The 20785-nt window shown below is 41.2% G+C and overlaps 1 protein-coding gene across 1 annotated transcript in view; it reads left to right on the top strand.

The window, feature by feature from the left end:
- LOC144797922 (extracellular calcium-sensing receptor-like) overlaps positions 1–20153 on the top strand; it is an 81757-nt gene extending 61604 nt beyond the window's left edge. Inside the window, exons 2-6 of the mRNA XM_078668724.1 lie at positions 9370–10200; positions 11208–11435; positions 16219–16342; positions 16442–17302; positions 20116–20153. Of these exons, the coding sequence (XP_078524850.1) occupies positions 9370–10200; positions 11208–11435; positions 16219–16342; positions 16442–17302; positions 20116–20153 (2082 nt within the window). The remainder of the gene's footprint in view (positions 1–9369; positions 10201–11207; positions 11436–16218; positions 16343–16441; positions 17303–20115) is intronic.
- The last annotated feature ends 632 nt before the right edge of the window (positions 20154–20785 follow it).

Here is a 20785-nt window from a genome sequence, read left to right as displayed (position 1 = left end):
GGGAGGGAAATAAGATAGAATTATCGGCGTCGTGTCACAATCTTGTGCTCGGATCGGGTGCCGCTTACAAGTTTTCGTCTTGTGTATAGTGTTTTATTTCGATATAAATCACAGGAGCTTCTTGCGTGCATGGCATTTAGACCTGTGTGCTTCCATATCAAACTTTCCACGGTGACTTCTTGGCCTCTGGTGTTTATCCAGCAGTTGGCTGGTTCGCGGCGGCATGCACAAATGTTTTACCAGTTGGGGTTTATTCTCACATTCTTCTAAATTGTTGTAACAGATAAATGGCCAGGCGTGTTGCTTCTCTCGAGGTAACCCTTTCCGTGCCGTGTTGCAAGTCCTGTTTCAACTCTGTGCGTACTCCTATTCAGTTGGAAATATCTCTATCGTAGATCAGTCGGTTGCAGATTTTTAACTCGGGGCTTGCATTCATTAAGTTGCTGGAGTTTGGTTCTCATTTTATTTCCAATGTACCCTGACTTACACAGGGACTGAGGCTCCTCTGGAAGATGCCCAAAAAAAGGAGCTCCCCAACTCCTAAACTGTCCCAAGCGTTTACATTGTATAATCGAAGCACCTAGGAAAGAAAATGCGGCAGTTAGCAAACACATGCTAAAAGCTACTGTTGATTTTCCACCTACTTGCTTTGCTCATGTGCCCGTTTACACATTCAGTCGTGTCTCTCTTTTGCCCGCAGGTACTTTTTACGGCAGACTACCAGGTGGTGAGGTCAAGATTACTACTGCTGCCTACTATTGTAGTGTGCTGTGTCTGATCACAGCCTTTCTCTGTTGTAGCTTTGCACTTACTGTGAACCCCTGTCCTGTTTCCCTACTATGGCTGTATCTCAGTGCTGTGTATTGTTGATCCAGTAACATATCCTTTTGCACCTTTGCCATCAGCATTGCCACAAGCAAATTCTAAAACATTACTATTTATACATTTACTAGCAGCCCGTCCCGACGTTGTCCGGGAGCAATTCGGCTTCTGGGCCCCCGCCCGCCCCGAAGTTGTCTCAGACTTCAGGCCCCCCGCCCACCCCGACATTGTCGGTGGGTCCCCCGGAGCGCACCCACCACTTTCAAGGCCCCCAATGAGCCGCACACGGGCCGCTTCACCTACCTCAGCCGCCGCTCCTCCCCGCCTGTCCGCCGCTCCTCTCCGCTCCTCCCCGCCTGTCCGCCGCTCCTCCCCGCTCTCATGTCCGCCGCTCCTCCTCGCGCTCCTGTACGCCGCTCCTCCCCGCGCTCCTGATGTCAGCACGCACGTCGCGGCCGGCGCTACTTCAAAGGGACTACTTTTTTTTTAATCGTAAATATTTTAAAGAACGTATATTTTATTTCTTTATATAGCCTATGTCCATCTGCAGACCCTGACAATTACAACTATGTATCGGGTGTTTGGATTGGTGCTGTGGTTCCTGAGTTTACCCGCCTCAAAGGTTCAAAGTTCTCTCTTTCTAATAGTAGTATAGATAAAGCACAAACTGTTCTCCAATGGCATCATGGTGCTAGGACCAGCCGCTAAAGCTGCACACCGAGGACATATTTTCATATTACACTAATATGGCGAAACCAATTGGCATGGCCAGTGCTTGCTATCTATGGTTTGCACTTGTGGATTATCTTCTGTGCAATCAGGCCAATTTAAGAACATGCTTATGTGATATGTTGTATGTCATTTGCTCTATTGTTTGATGAACTAAATGTATCATGTTTTTAAAGAGATTTCTTGTCATAATGCCTTCCCTGGGAAGGCATAGCATTTTGATGTTTTTCCAAGTCTGACACTCATGTTAAATCTGGGAATGTGTCAAAATCCATGGGTGGATATGTGAGACCACCCACACTCCATCCATGGGGCACCCCCTGGGGCAGAGTAAAGATAGGCAACAACTTGTGCTGGCTTGTATTACTCCTGATTTAACACTGGATGGCCTTGTGTGGTTTGTTAAATCTCATTTAGGTTTTGCATCACCCTTGCGTGGTGCAAGGGAGGCACAATCTTTCATAAATATTCCTTGAAATGACTTCTAGGTGTCTGTTATGTTGGATCAGTGACTCTATGCTAGTCTGGGTAAATTTTCATAAGCTAAGCATATTCTTGAGTATTTCCCATTTATAAAGTATTGTATAAATCATATTTTACCGGTTCTGTTATTTTGCTTAATTATGGCTTGAAAAAGACTGATTCGAGTAGCAAATAAGACTTGTCAATGTTTTTTCAAGGGGCACAGGAACATCTACTGAAGGGATGTCTAGACATCAAGGACAATCTGTGTGTGGGTCCACTAACGCAAGAGACACACCGATGTACAAAGCAGAATACATTTGAACTGCTGTAAATGGCTAGTGCACAAGCCAAATCAGTGTTGTTCCTCAGCAATGAAGTCTCAGAGTGAGTCTCACACTGACACTGCTGAGGGTAATGATGGTGGACAGGGTAGTTGTAGCTCCCACAAAGATGAACAAAGAAAGTGAGTGTGCTTGCAATGCAGACTCCAAACTCAGCAAAAAAAAGAAGACCCAGCAAAAACTTAGGAAATTAAACCCGCCCTTACAAATAGATAGTTGTTGTGCAGGCTCTTCCGTTCCCCAGTGTCCCTGTTGAGGGGCAATGAGGGCTTGCTGTAGCTCTCTGTCAACTTATCTCAATTCATTGGGATGGCTGTGAACTGCCACACAGGTTATGTTAGCAGCAGCAGAGCCGGCTGGCAGACCTTCAGAAGGGCAGGAGACTGACCCCATGATTGGATTGGGTCACCTGAATCTGTTATTTCATGAAGTATTACTAACTGGGGAGGAGGGAGTGAGTCATTTTAATCTTTTGTTTTTACTTTCAAAACAAATAGTTTTTAAACCTTTGTTTGCACTACTGTACTATGCACTTTTTCATGATGTGAATCAGTGTTTTGGTTAGTGCTCCAGTTCTTGGGCAGCCTCTATATAATGAGAGGTGGTGTGCAGATTGCGCCATTAGTGTCGTACACAGGGGGAATCTCTGTTTCCTGTTAACTGGGGGGTGAGTCATTTTAATATTACAAAACAAATAGTTTTTAAACCTTTGTTTGCACTACTTTTTTTTTATTTTTATTTTTTTTATTGAGATTTGATACCAGCAGACAGACAAGAAAATAAGTACCAAAGTAAATACACTATTAATCCATGAATTGTAGAGCACAAACAGCAAGAGGCGAAATAATAAGTACACTTATATGAGCATCATCAGACTCCTTACTGCCCCATCCATTTCTCTATTGGTAACCATAATTTATGCCCGAACATTTTCCGTCTAATACCCTTAAGTTTATACAGAGATGATTCAAGGTGGTATATTGATAGCAATTTCGCTTGCCATTTTACAAAATGTGTTGGTTCCGAATCTATCCATTGCGTAGTAATACAGAATCTATATACAGACATGCATAAAAAAACAAGAGCTTCTTCTGCTATCGACCTTTTAAACAGTATACTTTCTTCCACACCAAAGATGACCAATTGTGCCGTTAAATTTACCACAATGCCCAAGCTTTCCTTAATATATCTCTCAATATCTCCTATAAATTTAGAGAGCTTCGGACAAAGGAAAAAAACATGAATCGTATCTGCAGCATTTAAATTACTGCGGCTACAGTAGGTCCCCCGACCTGACTTCCATTTTGTTAGTTTAGCTGGCGTATAGTACAGATCAAACACCGACATATAATGTTGGGCTTGAAGAGAGCCATTTAATAATACACTCTTTGTTTGCACTACTGATGCACTTTTTCATTCTGTGAGTCATAATTTTGGTTAGTGCTCCAGCTTCTTGGGTGGCATGTATATGCACAGATGCACCACTAGTATCGCACAGAGGGGGAATCTCTGTTTGCTGCTAATTGGGGAGTAAACAAAGTTGTATTAATCTTGTGTTTTTACTTTACTGATCAAGCTTCAAATGTACACGCTGGTACTTTTGTCTCCTGCAGCCAATTGATAGACAAGGGGTCCCCTAGGGTTCTATCTTAAGACCCACGCTCTGCAATCTGTACATGGCACCCCCAGCTAGATACACAACTACTAATCACGCTAGGCCCAGATCCAACGGATACCAAACTCCGATTTATGAAGTGTATGTCCGACATACACATCTGGATACAAACTAATCATCTGCAAGAGGAGTCGGACTAACGGCTAGGGCGCTCGACCTCGGACCTGGGGATCTGGGTTCGAGTCTCAGTAACGACGCCAAAAACCTCCTGTGATTCTGGGCAAATCACTTAATCTCCCGTACCTAAAATGAATGTGTGTCCTCGTGTAACGTAACTGGTGCTATGTAAAGCGCTCTGATATCTGATTTGGTTCGAGTCTAGTTCGCGCTATATAAAACTCTGCAAAAAAATAATAAACGCCAGCAAGACTGATATTATCCTCTTTGCCAAAGCTCAAACCCTGTGGTCAAGTAATTTCTGGCCTCCCAATCTCGGCCCCTGTCCATTTCCCAAGTCGGTGGTTTGTAACCTTGGGGTGATGATTGACAACCACCTCTTCATGACTGACCATGTTAATCATGTGACGGGCATTTTCTATGGACTAATACAAGGTCTCCATAAGATTTTCGAATGGGTTCCATTGGCATATCGGATGCCGCTGGCTCAGGGATTAATCATCAGTCGGCTAGACTATGGAAACACCCTAATGGTCTCTATTAATGCGGAGCTACTTACCAAATTACAGGTCCTTCAAAATACAGCTTCTAGACTTGTATTAAATTTACAATCTCAATCCCACTCGACACCAAGCCTGAGAGCTCTTCATTGGCTTCCCATTAGGAAACGTATCATCTTTAACAACAACAGCTTGGGCCATAAACCATTCATGGGAATGGACCGCACTATCTTGCAAGAAAAAAAACTGATCTGGTAAACACCCACCAGAACCCTGAGGTCCACCAACAAACTTCTTCTCATCCCTTTTAAGATCCATACCGCCAGGAATGGTGGGAGATCTTTTTCATATCTTGCCCCCACCCAGTGGAAGTCACTCCCTTTGGATCTATGTATGGAAACCCACACAGAATATTTCATAAGACTCTTAAAACCAGCCTGTTCTGATCCCTCCTTTCTCTGCTTGCTCCCTTCATTCTTTCTCCTTCTATGTTCTTGGGTTTAGGCTAGCGCTTTGAGACCCTCGGGTGATATATGTGCTTAATAAAAATCCTAAAACAATAACAGTACTTTCAAAACAAATAGTTTTTAAATCTTTGTTTGCACTGCTGTATTACTGCACTTGTTCACCCTGTGAGTCGCCATCTTGGTTAGCCCTCCAGCCTCTTGAGTGCATTGTATATAATTAGAGGCCATGCTGCTCAAATGGGACACGGGACCAGTAAGTAAGCAAGTTCAGTCTTCCCCTCAACTATTAGCTTTACAAGGGAATGTTAGTAAAAACTCCCATCACTCAGTTGATCCCAGTGTGGGAGAAACCTCCAGTAAAAACTGCTCTTTGTTCTTTTCCAAGTTGTAGGACCCAATGAAACAAACACACAATAAAGCTAGTTGCTGTATGTTTTCAATCGACTGTAGATTGCTCCCTGCTCCCAAGCTAGAAATCTTTGCTTTTTGTGAGGATAGAAACCTGACCCCATGCTTAGTCAGGACCTGGCCCCTTTCAGGTTATGCCCCCCCCCCAGGATATTATATTTTATGGAAAGACAGTGAGAAGAAGAAGGGGGAGGATTAGCAATTACTCTTAAGAAAGAACTCATCTGCCTTATGGAACCCATAAATATCCCAGATTGCAAAAGTGCCATTTCTGCAATTACTTTTTTTTCTGTAATTGCATTTTCTGGGATCTTGCTGTATAGACCTCCCAGGCCAATTGGTAATTTACTCCACTCCCATCCGGAAGTGGGATCAATTTTGGCCATTACTAGAGCAAATTGCTCCTTAATAGGAGATTTTAATCTGATACTTGGAGCAGCCAGCAAATGCCCAAGCTACAGGGTTCTTGCAGGATCTGATGTCTATCTAATTGTCCCAAAGGGTGTCAGGACCCACCCATGAGAAGTACCACCTATGCAAACCTGTTTTTCTATGGATAATATGTTACAGGTTTTAGTTCCACTCCATGTCACCTGGTCTGATCATGTTTTGATTTTGCCTAATTTGTATTCAGGTCAGCCACCACTACACCCATTCCAGTCCCTTGGAAAGAGCAAGCACAGTCTAAATTGCCCATGGAAGCATGGACACAAGTACTCAAGAATTCCAGACCTTATCGAGTCTCTGACTCTACTGTAGCAAAGGACCAAATTTCCTTGTGGTTAGAGTCCACGCTTAAATCAGTGATTCTGAAAAAACTGATAGTAGAAGTGCCAAAGATAAATCAGCTCTCTGGTATTCCCCTCAACTATGGAAACTTCCACATGTTTACAAAAAGGCATCAAGGGTTTGGGGAAGAGACTATGGGGAGTACTCCAAACAGAAATGTTGGGACACTATTAGAATTTACGAATCTCATGCTGCATATTTTGTGATAAACATCAATGGCGCAACCAATTCCAGCACAAAATGTTTTGTGTAGTGAAAACCCTTTTAGAGCCCTCATCTTCCGGTCCCAATTCGGAAGTCTAGTTTGCACAGTGCAGTGACTTGGCACATCCCTTCCAAAGGAAAATTCTGACTATTTATGACACGTTCCAACTTGCTTCTCAATTCAATACCAATTGCCCAAAAGAAAATGGGCCGGCTACCAATCCTAGCAATCTGACTTATTTTCCCAGCCTGACATCAGGTAGCCTCTTAGATAATTGGGGCAAAATTAAATCAGGCTGTTTAAGGATCTGGCCCCACTATGCATCTTAGCCAAAGGGGCAGAAGTGATGCTCCCTACTCTGCTTGAAATGGTGAATCTTTCCTTAACCTCAGGCTATGTCTCTGTGGCGTGGAAGCACGCCATGGTTAAATCACTTCGAAAAAAGCCCAATTTGGATTCTCTTGATCTAGCAAACTACTACCCAATATATCTTTTGCCTGGGTTAAGTAAAATACTGAAAAAACATACCAATTCAGGGCTTTGCGATTTTTTTGAGAAGCATTATATTCTGCATTCCACACAGACTGGCCTCTGGCCCTATCACTGCACAGAGACTGCTCTTCTGGGATTGGTGGAAGAAGACAAAAGAGTCTTAGATCAAGGGGGGGGGGGTCATCAGCAATAATTCTTCTAGACCACAGCTCTGCATTCAACACTGTACATCACAACCTTCTTGCAGAAATATTAGAGAGTACTGGAATTGATGGCCTGGCGTAAGTCCTTTCTGGAAGACAGAACCTTTCAGATTATTTAGGGTGACTGTACATCAGACAGCCTCCCCCATAAATGTGGTCTACCCCAAGGTTCCTTATTGATCCCTACTCTTTTTAATCTGTATATGAGACCCCTGGCAGATATCGTCCTCCCCTTGGGACTTCAATATTATTGTACAGCGACGATACATAACAGGTGTTTTCCCTCACCCAAAATCATGGTCCAGCATCCACCTGATTAGTCCCCTTCCTTGAGACACCTACAAAGTGGATAAAGCGATCTTGTGCCAAATTAAATGGAGACAAAACTTAGCTTATGTTCCTGGGTAACAATACAATTCTTTCCTGAATTTGGCCTGCCCAAGTTTCCTAAATCTCCCCCTGACTCCAAAATAAGCCATAAAGAGCCTAGGTATGAGGCTGGATAAGTCTATCAATTTTGATTCACAAGCCATAAAAGTTGCCGTTATCTGTTATGGCATGTGGATGATGTTGCACAAGATTTTCCCGTTCTTCCCCCTACCTCATAAAGGCTTGTAGTCCAGGCGCTCATCCTCTCTTGCCTGGATAAGGGTAATTCACTCTACATGGGAGTGCCCAAAGTCACAATAAAGCAACTGCAGGTAATACAGAAGTTTGCTGTTCATACTCTGCGCAATATTCCAAGACTTCAATCCGCCCAACAAGCTTTACTCCTCCACAGGCTACCTGAGATAAAGAGTATATTAATTAAATCACTTTGTATCATCCATAGGGCACTGCACGTTAAAGGGCTTTCAATCACTCAGCCATTGGTGTCTCCCTATATTCCTGGGTGATCACTGCACTCCACTAACACCCATTTGTCTAAGATATCTGCTATTAAGAGAACAAAATTTGGAGGGAAAGTTGTTTCATATAACACAACCAAGCTGTGTAACAGTCTCCCTTTCTCTCTCTATTCAATTGGTAAGGAGCCTCCCTTGTCAAAGATCATCGAAATCCTGTCTCTATTCTAATGAATATCTGTACATTCCTCCTAAGCCTCTGTGCAGCACTAACAGTGCTGGGATGCCTATGGGTATCTATGCACTACATAAGTGCTCATAGAATAGAATAGAATAAAATAGAATAGAATATTCAGGTTTCAGCACAGATTCCCTTCTCAGATGGGGTTCTAAGCACAGCAAGCCTTCCCCTGCTCTGAGTGTGATTTAAATTGGTCTGTTTGAAAAATTCCAATTCAAAGTGGCTTGTAATCTGAGCTACCACATGAATAGGAGTGAGACAGGTTACACATTTTATCTCACTCTGATTGGTGACCTCACAAGAATGGTGGCCTGCTAGGGTCAGCAGACCACAATATCTGAGGTGATATTTAAATAAAGTAAGCTTCCTTTTACTGCAGCCAATTTTCTTTCAAGAAAATATGGCTGCATTTCCTATTTTGAAATGTTTGGTTAGGTGTGGTCATTGGTCCCCAAGGGGACCCCTACAATTTTATGAATGGGTTATCACACCAGCTCTAGAGTCTGTAACTTTGCAATGTTTGGCTACTGGATTTTGGTCACAAAACATTAATTGGAATTTGGACTGGGCATCTACAACATGTGTCTTTCAAATAATACATCGGTATGGAGTTACAATTCCATTTAAGGACTTATTACATGTTTATAGACTCCTAAAATGTTTTTGATATATGAAAAAACCCTATTAGACGGTTGTAAACTCACAATCGGAGTGTTTGTGTCCATAAAATAGATTCAAACATTGAGCCCTAATGCAACTAACTGTGGATGCTAAACTCTATTCTTACAATGTTATATATGTCACTACCAACCTGCAGGGCAATTAAGGTACCACAGAAGGAGGAAGGAAACAGCTTACAAAGTCCACTAACAGCAATGAGCTTGCACTGACTTTATAGTTTAAGTTATCACTTCCTAATTTCCATTAACTGTTGGTATATCATCAGTGTCTATAAACACAAGGAGTCAGATATTAAATCCGCTAATTTCAAGAAGCTTTGAAAATTTGTTTTTTGGTCCCTAAACCTTGGTAAACTCACTAACACCTTGCAAGTTCTCTCCTATTAATAGATAAGCTACTTTGCAACAAGTCCTCTCTTGAGTGATCGGAAGCTGTTCCCAGCATTTTTTCGGACGATTCCTAGTGATGACTCTCAATCCCGTGGGTTAGCACAGTTGCTGATACATTTTGGATGGACCTGGGTTGGGCTTCTGGCTGACGACAGTGACTATGGGCAGCAGGGCATTGAAATCTTAAAGCAGGAGCTTGACTCAGCTGGGGCTTGTGTTGCCTTCTCTGAAAACATAATGTTGAGCCGAGCCGACAGAAATGCTTTTCACATTGTACGCGTGATTAAGAATACAACTGCCAACGCCATTGTCATCTTCTCACTTGACTCAGAAATTTTACCTATTATTGAAGAGGTATGGAGAGAAAATGTGACTGGTAAAATCTGGATTGCCAGTGAGTCTTGGTCAACCTCCCCTCTCTTATTAGAAAAGAAGTATTCCAACATCCTCAATGGCACCATTGGCTTTGCAATCCACAGTGGTCAAATGCCTGGTTTTGATGAATTTCTCAACAGCATCCTCCCACTGCGATCTTCCAATGATGTTCTACTCAGGGTGTTCTGGGAACAAGCATTTGACTGTAAGTGGATGGACCAAATGGTTCACATAGGTCCCTGGAACAATGAAACCAAACTTTGCACAGGTGAAGAGAAATTGGACACCCTCCAAACTGACTACAATGATGCTACCAGTTTAAGAGTCACCTACAATGTCTACACTGCTGTGTACACCATTGCCATGGCTTTACACAATCTGCTGAGCTGCAAACAAGGGGAAGGTCCTTTCCTCCAGGCAAGCTGTGCAGAGATCTTCAAATTTGAACCATGGCAGGTAAGAATGTGCTTTCTTTACTTAAATATTTCAAGCCAATAATTCTGTCTTGCTTTGATAGGGCCCTGTATACCTAATAATGGTCATTTCGTAGATGTAGCCATAATCAACAGCAATTTTCTTTTAAACTGCTTGCTGATTGGAAATAAACACATTTTGCAAATGGACCTTTGTGCAAAATACATGTGCTGGTTTGCAAAATAATGTATATATGCAGTCAAACTTCTTGTAATATATTCACTTTGACAAGCCCTCCGTGGACACTATTCTGTAGTACAATATTCAGTGAATTGTGGTCAATGGAGGAAGGCATAACAAGCTATGATTTTACCATGAGACCTTAATTGCAAATATAGCAGATATACTTATGCTTTAACCTAGTAACGGATGGAATTTTAGTCATGCACAGGTACTTGGCAAAATTCAGAAAAATGCAGATTTTGTGTAAGTGCAAAATGACAGGCTTAATCCAAGGCCAATATTGTCTAAAGCTGTAAGTCCCAACCCAAGTGGAGAGGACATTATGCAGTTGGAAAACAGTGTTTTGATTGCCATGCCATCTCAGTGTCAGTTCAAAGACGCAGACTCTGTCATCTGGCTTCGCACAAATTTCTTTCCATGCTGCCAGAAATTTGCCCCACTGACTTCCAAAAGTCGAAAATAAGATTGATCTTGCCATCACTAAAAAAAACACATAAACTGTTGCAGAGTGGTGAGCTCCTTGAATGACATGGCAGGAGGACTGTTCCTGATGCAGTGTAGGGCCCCATGTTTGCTCCAATTGTTTTAACTTTTCCAACCTCACAGTTAGAAAGCTTCCAAAGTTAATAAATATATTTGAGGAATTTGTGAAGTCAAACACTTTGAGAATTTGATCAGTTTTCTTGAAACCCATTTAACAGAAATATATAAAAAGATGTACTAGCAATGATGTCAACCACTAATGTAGCTCAGGCTGACTGTTTTGGAATGCTCTGTGAATTATATTTAACTTTTTCGTCAATCAGCTTCTTCACTACATCCAGAATGTGCACTATAAGACAGCCACAGGGGATCCAGTGGATTTTGACAAGAGTGGAAATCCTCTTGCTCAGTATGATATCATCAACTGGCAGATGAATGAAGAAGACACCCTAACCCATGTGAAAGTTGGTGGTTATTACTCCAGTGCTCCTCCAGGAGAGTCCCTTCTAATCAATGTCAGGACAATCCAGTGGCCTACAAACAGCAGACAAGTAAGGCACAGGATACATCAAGACTTGTCTCAGTGAAACTGTACCCAGCACCCACAATCTTACTAATAAACCAGTGTACAATGACAACCTTTTCTCTCTTTCTCCCGATGCAACCCAAAAAATATTCTACAGTATGTCTAGTATTCTTATCTGTACAAAAACAATCCGAGATATCAGATCAAAAGCACCTAGCTTACAAAAATGAGTCACTTTCAGCGTTGGATGTGTCTCAAAAGGAAAAGGGGGAGGGTGGAGGGTAAAAACTTTTTTTCTTTAGTCCCCTCACTCATCGGAGTTTCCTCACGATGACATGCTTCATCATAGGGGCTTCCCAACCCGCTGTGGGTTGAGGCGTGCTACAACTAACGGCACTACGTAGGAGCACTTTTTATTTGTAGACTATGTGTGGTGTCATGTGAAAAAAGGGGGAAGTGAGTGGAGTGGTGTGAGTTAAAAATATCCTACTAATGGGCTGGAAAAAACTTTATTCGTGCTCCTAGCGGATATATTAAAAGTGGGGTGGTTCACTAGGTGAGCCGATTCTATTATGAGAACAGGACAGGACCCTAGTGAAAAGCCAACTAGTTTCGAGCTGTACCCCTCAGCTCTTCTTCAGGGCATCACAGGGTCCAACCCTGTGAGTACCACAATGTACCCATGAAGGCAGCATTATTCCAGCAGGACACAACTGACATCATGTCCTTTAACAATAATTGGGATTGACACAACCTGATTTAGAGTTTGGCAGACAAGGTATTCAGTTGCAAAAGTGGTACCAAACTCTCGGTCCACCCCCCTAATTGAGAGATGGGTGGGCCTTAAATATTCAGTTGAAAGAACTACTGTTGACTCTGTCAAAGAAATGCTTGCTTCAATGGACCAATGAAATTAGGGCAGTCAGAGGAAAGACTTTGCACTGCACAACTTATATGGAATGGATGGTGAATTGTATTTTCTTCTGTCTGTCTCTGCCAGGAAAAAAACCTAGCAGTGAAGGACAGAAAACCAAAATAAGGCCCCCACACACTAGGAGACAAATTGCAGGGTTTGGTGGATTATTAATTTGTTTGTTTTTCTGACACAGTTTATATAACAAAAACTATTTAAAAATGTGATATAGGCTGGCTATGCACGAAATATGTTGCAAAATGTGATGGTGGTTGCTTATAATGGGGGGTGCAAAGACTCACCAAGCCATCGGGCAGCCGTGAGGGAAACGGCGGTGATTTTGGCAGATAGGGAGCACTGGGAGACTCCCTGAACCTCGACCCGGTTGCGGGTTGCTTCTACGCCATCGGGCAGCTGTGAGGGGAATGGCACTACATCCCCCAGAAGCCTCGGGGACGGCGGCGCACCTGTGACGGGTGCAGAGCGCCAGGAGGCGATATTTAACATCCCGCGCCATCTCGCCCCGCGAGTCGCGCCCGTGGGAGCGCCCGGGGCTAAGCCCGGGCAAAGGGCGGGCCGTCTGTGGCCGTCAGGGGCAGGAGGAGGCAGGGCAGGGCCAGAGACCCTGTGCAATTTATCCGGTGACCTCCATTTCCTCGGTAAAGTGACTGGAAGTGCTGAATGACTAATTGTAACTGCTGCGCCATTAACATTGGGTGTTTAGTCCATTGACTTAGACTGCGCATAGGTTAGCTCTCATTACAGTATACGAGTCTTCATGCCGGGGTCAAAGAAGGACAAGGCTATTGTGGGGGCGGGATCCATTGACAATTTTTTAGTAAAAATGGTAAATAAGATCAATAATGACAGAAGGGCTTCCCTGGGTAGAGGTAATCTTTCAGATCAGGATCAATCTATGGAGGGTCTTTCCGCCCTGGAGGTTCTTGCTGAGACTGACATTGTCACCGATATCGGACCCGAGGTAACCAACGCAGTAGAAGCATTGATTCACCGGGCTCCAGATATAGAAGTTCCTGACAAGTCTCCCTCGGATTCGGAGGAGGAGGTGGTACGTGCCCACATACACACTAGACCTGTTAGAAACTGCAGGAAGCAGCAAATCAAAAGGGGGGGGAAGGTACACTTATAAAAGAAGGGCAGATACCCATCTGCCAGATAACCATACCTCCCCTGAGTCAACTGCGACTTTGGAGGGTAAGAACGAGACAAACATAATTCTGAGCCCAGATCAATTTGGCTTGTTAATTCGTACCTTGGAAGCCAAATTCGAATCAAAACTAGCGGAATCTCTCCAACCTCTAGTGTGCAAACTGGATAATGTTACCGCTGAGGTAAAAAGACTAGGAGGTTTGTTAGAGAAACAGCTAGCCCATATAGATAAGTTTAACCCCCCACTCCCCTCAACTAGAATAGATCCCCTTGAGAGTGGTGGGAAGGAGGTAGCCAAGGTGGCTAAAAAAACGCATGCCTCACAACAGTCTACCAGAGTTAGATCTAGAATCCCCTGGTCCTTCTGTCCCACCCCCATTTCCACCTGTTAGGTCAGTAGTACACCCAAAGCCAGGGCCTGTTACCGATCCGACTGCCGCCCCAAGTAGGAGAAGTAATTTTATTAATCTCCCCCCGGAGTGTGCCCCCTACGTAATTGTATTGGCATTTTCCATAGATGGTTACTAACAAAATTCCGTTTCAATCAAATCCATATGGTTCTTTGGGATGTGAAAGGATGGTGTAGGCTTGAGAATTCTACTCCATGTAAATGTGATGATCAGTCCGTCCAGGACACTGCACACTTTTTGTTTTTTTGCCCCTGGTATTCCGAACCCCGGAATCGGTTTGTAAAACCAATGCTGAAAGAGATGAGATTTTTGCAGTATAAGTCCGCATTGCTATTTTTGCTAATGATGGAAACCCCCATAATTATGTACTGTATCGCCAGTTTTCTGGCTGCATCTATAAGAATTAGGAGATCAAGATTGGACTCTTAACGCTGGAAGCTAAATATTCTGTATCATGTATTCAAATAATGGATTGTTGGGCTTGAATGGAAATGAAATTGTGTAATTATTTTTATTTTTTTAATGGGTTTTAACTGTCATTTTGACTGAAATTGTATTAATTGACCTTTCAAACATGTTTTAGATAGTTTTATTAATGTTTAGTATACTTTTATGATTTTAATTAATCGAATAAAGTGGTTTTGACTTGACTTGGCTTATAATGTACAGAGTTGATCGCTGGGCCAGGGTTCATTTCTAAATTTGATGGACAGTAGTCCATCAGGATGACAGAGGTAATATCCTCAGCCAGCCTATTGGACGGAGTATCATCTGTCAAATTCTGGATCAGGGACTTTATCCAACCAAAGCCGGTATATTGGCCATAAACTATCCTTGGATTAATCAATCACTGTGAGGCTCTGCTTATATTTCTTGCTACCATTTAGTTCAGAGATTGACTGCCCAAGGCATAACAATAAATATTTACACAATGTAAAGAGGAAGATAATATTATGACTACAAATGTACATTCATGGAAGTGATGGTTCTATCTCGATTCTGACTCTTGGAAAAAAGCGTTGAAGGAAATCAGTTCACATCCCTGCAAATATACAGTGGGTACTGAATGTGAATCTAGCCAACCCTGCAGCAATAGTATTTCTGGGTAATGTGGAAACAAAGGGCTATATTTATCATTCATGCAACACAATGCAGCAAGCCACCGTGCTGTGATGCATGCGAGTTGGAAGGGCAGGAATTCACCATATTTACCATATATTGAACATTACTGCCATTTGCCATTGCTGGTGTACTTGTGGTTGCCTAATGGAAATGCAATCACTCTAGTGTCATGTTGCAAGCAGGATTGTTTTGTGCAGGAAGTGACACCTTCCAACATAAAAAACAATTGTCAGAGGCATTTTGTACTTTCTAAGTATGCTCCATAATCCTGTGATATTCAACCACTAGAAGGCTTCATGCCACAGGATGTGTTAATAAATTTGTAAAGGTAGTGGAGTATCACCACAGCTCTCTAACACTTTCCATAGCAAAATGGCCCCTAAACATTGGTTCTCCACCACAAACACGAGTCCTGTGATTCAGGCAATAAATGGGGTATTGACTTGTATGTTCTGTTGCTACTTATATAGGTAACAAACTGTAGTCTACTAGAAAAGTGGAATGAAAGCGTAGATTTGCTGGTGCTTTTTAATTGTTTTGCCTTTTAATTTCCACACTTTCATCAAGGTTGACATGTAACATACCAATAAATCGTTGTGGCTAATGTAATTCTTTGGACCCAGGTAATACCTTCTATGATAAAAGAAGCAACATCACATATAAGTCATTATGATAAAACGTGAATTAATATTGACTGTATTAATTTGTGACATTCAGTTTCTTACTCTGATTCCCCATAATTAGTTTGGCAATATTATAATGATTTATTATTTTATAATAACTTCAATGCAATGTGATATAACACAAATATTTATTAGCTATGTTACTAATTTATAAAGATTCTTCTCAGAGTAGTTGTGTCCTACTTAAGGCAAGGTGTGACTTATCATGAATTTCCATGAAGACAGCAAACTGAAAAGAAAATGTTGTGTGAATCTGGTCCTTTATGAGTAAATTGTCTGCCAGGGCAACACATCCATCCACAATCACAATGAGTGATAGTCAAAAATATGATATGTAGGATCTTTACAGACATTGGAATAAAAGGTGTTACAGCCAGTGGTCTGATCAAGATTTACACTGTGGTCACACATCTTTGGGTAATCATATCAAAGCTCAATAGGATCAACCTTGACAAAGCATTACTTACATATTTATTTTTCTAATAATGTCAATTACTTTTCTATGCTGAGGTCCCTGTCTCAGTGTGCAGTTCTAGTTGCCTGCCTGGCTATTGGAAATCTGCAGTAGAAGGAAAACCTGTATGCTGTTTCCAGTGTGTACCCTGCCCTCCAGGGGAAGTTTCTAACCTTACTGGTAAGTTGATGAAATTGCAAAAGAACCCAAAATATCTTATTTGCTACAAAATCAAAATAACAAGAGCAAGGTTTGATTTTTTGGGGTCTATTCTTTCAGACTCATTGGAGTGCACCAAATGCCTTTGGGATCAGTGGCCCAACGACAATCACAATGAATGCATCCCAAAGAATGTGGACTTCCTCGCCTATGATGAACATCTAGGAGTTATCTTGGCAGCAATCAGCATTATATTTTCCATGATTCCTGCTGCCATTCTTGGAATTTTCTTCCATCAAAGAAACACCCCCATTGTGAAAGCCAACAATCGTTCAGTGAGCTACCTCTTGCTCCTGTCTCTCATTGTGTGCTTCCTCTGCTCATTGACTTTCATTGGATACCCAACTCCAAACAAATGTCTGTTCCGACAGGCTACATTTGGTATCACTTTTGCTGTTTGTGTCTCTTGCATCTTAGCCAAAACCATCATGGTGGTCATCGCCTTCAATGCAACTAAACCAAACAGTAAATTGCGAAGATGGGTTGGACCCAAACTGTCTTACATGATAATCTTTATCTGTAGCATCCTTCAGGCTATTTTGTGTGTCACCTGGTTATTAATCTCCCCTCCTTTCTCACAAAATAACATCCATACCCAGCCTTGGATCATAATAGTAGAATGTAATGAAGGTTCTTCACTTGCTTTCTGGTGCATGCTGGGATATCTTGGCCTTCTGGCCATGATCAGCTTCATAGTTGCCTTCTTAGCAAGAAAACTGCCTGACACCTTTAATGAAGCCAAATGTATCACCTTCAGCATTCTTGCCTTCCTCAGTGTATGGATCTCTTTTATTCCAGCCTACCTGAGCACCAAGGGCAAGTACATGGTAGCCATGGAGATATTTGCTATTTTGACATCCAGCTTGTCATTGGTGTTTTGTATATTTTTCCCCAAATGTTACATCATCCTTTTGAGACCAGAGATGAATTCAAAAGGCCATCTTGTAGGAAGGCCATGACAGGTCATGGGAACAATAAATAGTGAAAGAGAAAAAGAAATATGCATATATATATATTTTAGCAGAAGTGGAGAAAGCCTAGGTCAGATATCATTTTCAAATCGCTGTGCATGTGTAACGCCTATTTAAGAAATCATACAAAAGGGGTTTTTAAATGACATTTTGCATAATAGACATTTAGACTTGAAAGGCCTACATAGGCCATCCAGATGTATTCCTAGTTCTGCAAAAGTTGGTATAGAGATTCTGGCTTTTAAAAATAAGTTTTTCCAAGATGTAAATGTTAGCTCTTCTAACTCGTTGACATTTCCACGAACCACTGTACCATCAGAGAAGACGGCATGAAATTCATTGAAAATTAATACTGATCTTATTATCAGACTGTTGAAATTATGGAGAGAGGTTTCCACTGTAGAAAGAATGGTTGTCCTCAAAGTAATTTCTGTTTCTAAATAATTCAGCCCCAACTGTTTCCCAACTGTATGGCTTTCTAAATAGCCACAAGGATCAATTCACACAGCCATATCAGCCAATACATTCCATAATTAATAGTATTGTGGAACCACTATCTAAATATGTGGATTATTTTCTGCAGCGAATAATAACAACTACATATACTGTGAGTTCTCAAGATTAATCTTGAAGGAGTTGGTCTTCCTTTCAGTTATGAATGTAGATAATTTTGTGACATGATTTACCCTTGATTAAAAAGCACCATTTTTTTCCATGTATGAAGTGGTAGCACTGTTACATCAATAATATCTTCTTTACATGGAAAGAGAATGAAGACAAACTGGAGCTATTTATGGAGTGGATCAATCAATGTGCCATATATATAGAATACATGTTTTATAGAAAATAGATTTGCTTTCTTTTTAATATTTGTATTAAGCCGTATGAGGTGAAATTAGACATAAACCTTTATGTAAAACTATCAGGTAGGGATGTGTTTCTACACTTCAGTAGTTACTATCCAATTTCAGTAATAAGAAGCTTACCTTCATTATGTTTTTGTGCATAATGCACTCATTTATAATCGAAACTGTTGGACAGGGGTTATCCCAAATCTTTAGTTAAGAATTGAAAAAATGAGGACAAACAACCATATTTGAGAGTTCTTTTTAAAAACAAAACAATAACAGGAAGAACTTGACAGCAACATTTTCTTTATATCTAGTTTGAATCCTACTATAAAGACTGTGACAAACCAAATTAATCGGAAGCAGCCAAGCCTAAATGTTATTTAAGTCCTAAATGTTAAAACTTCTCCTAACAGTAAATGAAAGAAATAGAAATCTGAGAGACATTCTAGTGCATACTCTCTTACCAAATGCATCCTATCTGTTTTCCATCAATAAAATATAAGAACTGCACACGACTCAAGGAAATTTCCCTTGCAGTTGGCAAGGCAAAGTTTGTAAATTTATCAGTATAAAGCAGAATAGTTGATGAATCAGCCTAAGATCAAATCAGATGATTTTACAAATTGTATAACAAGAAATGTTATGTTTATTGTGTCAGATCCGTGTGGCTTTACATATGCAGGTCAGAAAAAAAAGCAATTAAACTAGTCAGTTTGTAGAGTACCAATGTATTGAAGATGTTATGCAGTAAGGATCAATCAAAAAGACAAATTAACCCAGACATTTAAACATTCAAGAACATGGCTATCTCTTTAGATTTCCCTGGGTGAGTAGTGGACTAAATGAAGAATTTATTAAGAATAGCCTAATGTATAATTACACTGATAAATTCTAATGGGGATTATAATTGATACTCAGAAAGAATCCCTTTGGCCAATAGTGATTTTGCCTCACAATCCTTTCTGCATATTTCAATTGGTTATACATAAAGAAAGTTTAATATTATTTCCATATTTAATATTTTATGTCTGTACAAAAACTATTATATTGTAATATATATATATATATATATATATATAAATAAAAATATACATACGCATTAATAAAAAAATATACACATATATATATATATATATATATTTCCAAAACACCTTTGCAGGTAATGAAAATGCACTCGAGCGATCTTTTTTCCTTTTTCAGTTATTTATTGCACCACAGTTTCTTGCAGTTACCAACGCGTTTCACCGTTCACAGACGGCTTGATCACGGTCAATACTCTTCCACTTACAACCACCTATAAGGTGTTTCTTGTGCAAAGTCACATGACATACCACCACTTCCTGTCAATGGTAGAGGATTGTGGATAACGTAGTCCCTTGGTATTTACAATCTGTTACAACCATTATACAGAGTGCCACTTACTGCGCTTATACTTTGCTCTGTGATGTATAGTTATGACACCAAAAATTATCAATCTCGCCCTCTAGTGGGCCACATATACATGATATGTTCGGTTGATTTCTTGCCCTCCAGTGGGCTCAATTGTTGCAACGTGAGGTTTAGTTTCCACCTAATCATCATATCCTTCTATATCATATAAGCTGTTATTATATTTACATTGACATTAACGGAAGAAAAACTTAAGAAAAAAACTTTTTCATATCCATACAAAGTCCCAATTTGATTCTGCTGCAGTTACGATTTCAACTTATTTACAATTGTATTTACAAATGAACATAAAGTTCTTCACTCATGTATATGTGGCCCACTAGAGGGCGAGATTGATAATTTTTGGTGTCATAACTATACATCACAGAGCAAAGTATAAGCGCAGCAATTAAAGCTACGGAGATACTTACCAACTGTGTGGTGTTCCTACAAAGGCAACCTTGTCTCTTTTTGTGATTTAATTGCGGCGTGCCTCGTCGCAGGGACGCTCTGCCGCGATGACAGCGGACCGATGGCACTTGAAACTCTGAGAGCCGTATGGTGTTGGTAAATCCAATATTGCTGGCAAAAAACGAGCAGGAACTTCGACGTCTCTCCTCCATGTAACCCACATGGGGAGTACAATTTTATTTCAAGCTTTCCGTCCAGCATCCACATGGATTAATGGGAAAGGACTTCCATACCCATAAAGCGCTAAGCAACGATGGGTGGGGTATTTGGTATTTAGTCCACCTGGCTGTGAGGACTGTTTTGAATGAGCCAGTGAACAAGGGCAGGAGCCCGAAATGCATTTGGCGGTTGTTGGGAGGAGAGTGTAAGTTTTGCCTGCAGCCTGCAATAAAAGCTACGGAGATACTTACCAACTGTGTGGTGTTCCTACAAAGGCAACCTTGTCTCTTTTTGTGATTTAATTGCGGCGTGCCTCGTCGCAGGGACGCTCTGCCGCGATGACAGCGGACCGATGGCACTTGAAACTCTGAGAGCCGTATGGTGTTGGTAAATCCAATATTGCTGGCAAAAAACGAGCAGGAACTTCGACGTCTCTCCTCCATGTAACCCACATGGGGAGTACAATTTTATTTCAAGCTTTCCGTCCAGCATCCACATGGATTAATGGGAAAGGACTTCCATAC

This window comes from Lissotriton helveticus, chromosome 12 (assembly GCF_964261635.1).
Source record: "Lissotriton helveticus chromosome 12, aLisHel1.1, whole genome shotgun sequence".
In the NCBI taxonomy this organism is placed as follows: domain Eukaryota; kingdom Metazoa; phylum Chordata; class Amphibia; order Caudata; family Salamandridae; genus Lissotriton; species Lissotriton helveticus.
This window is presented reverse-complemented; position numbering and strand designations above follow the sequence as displayed.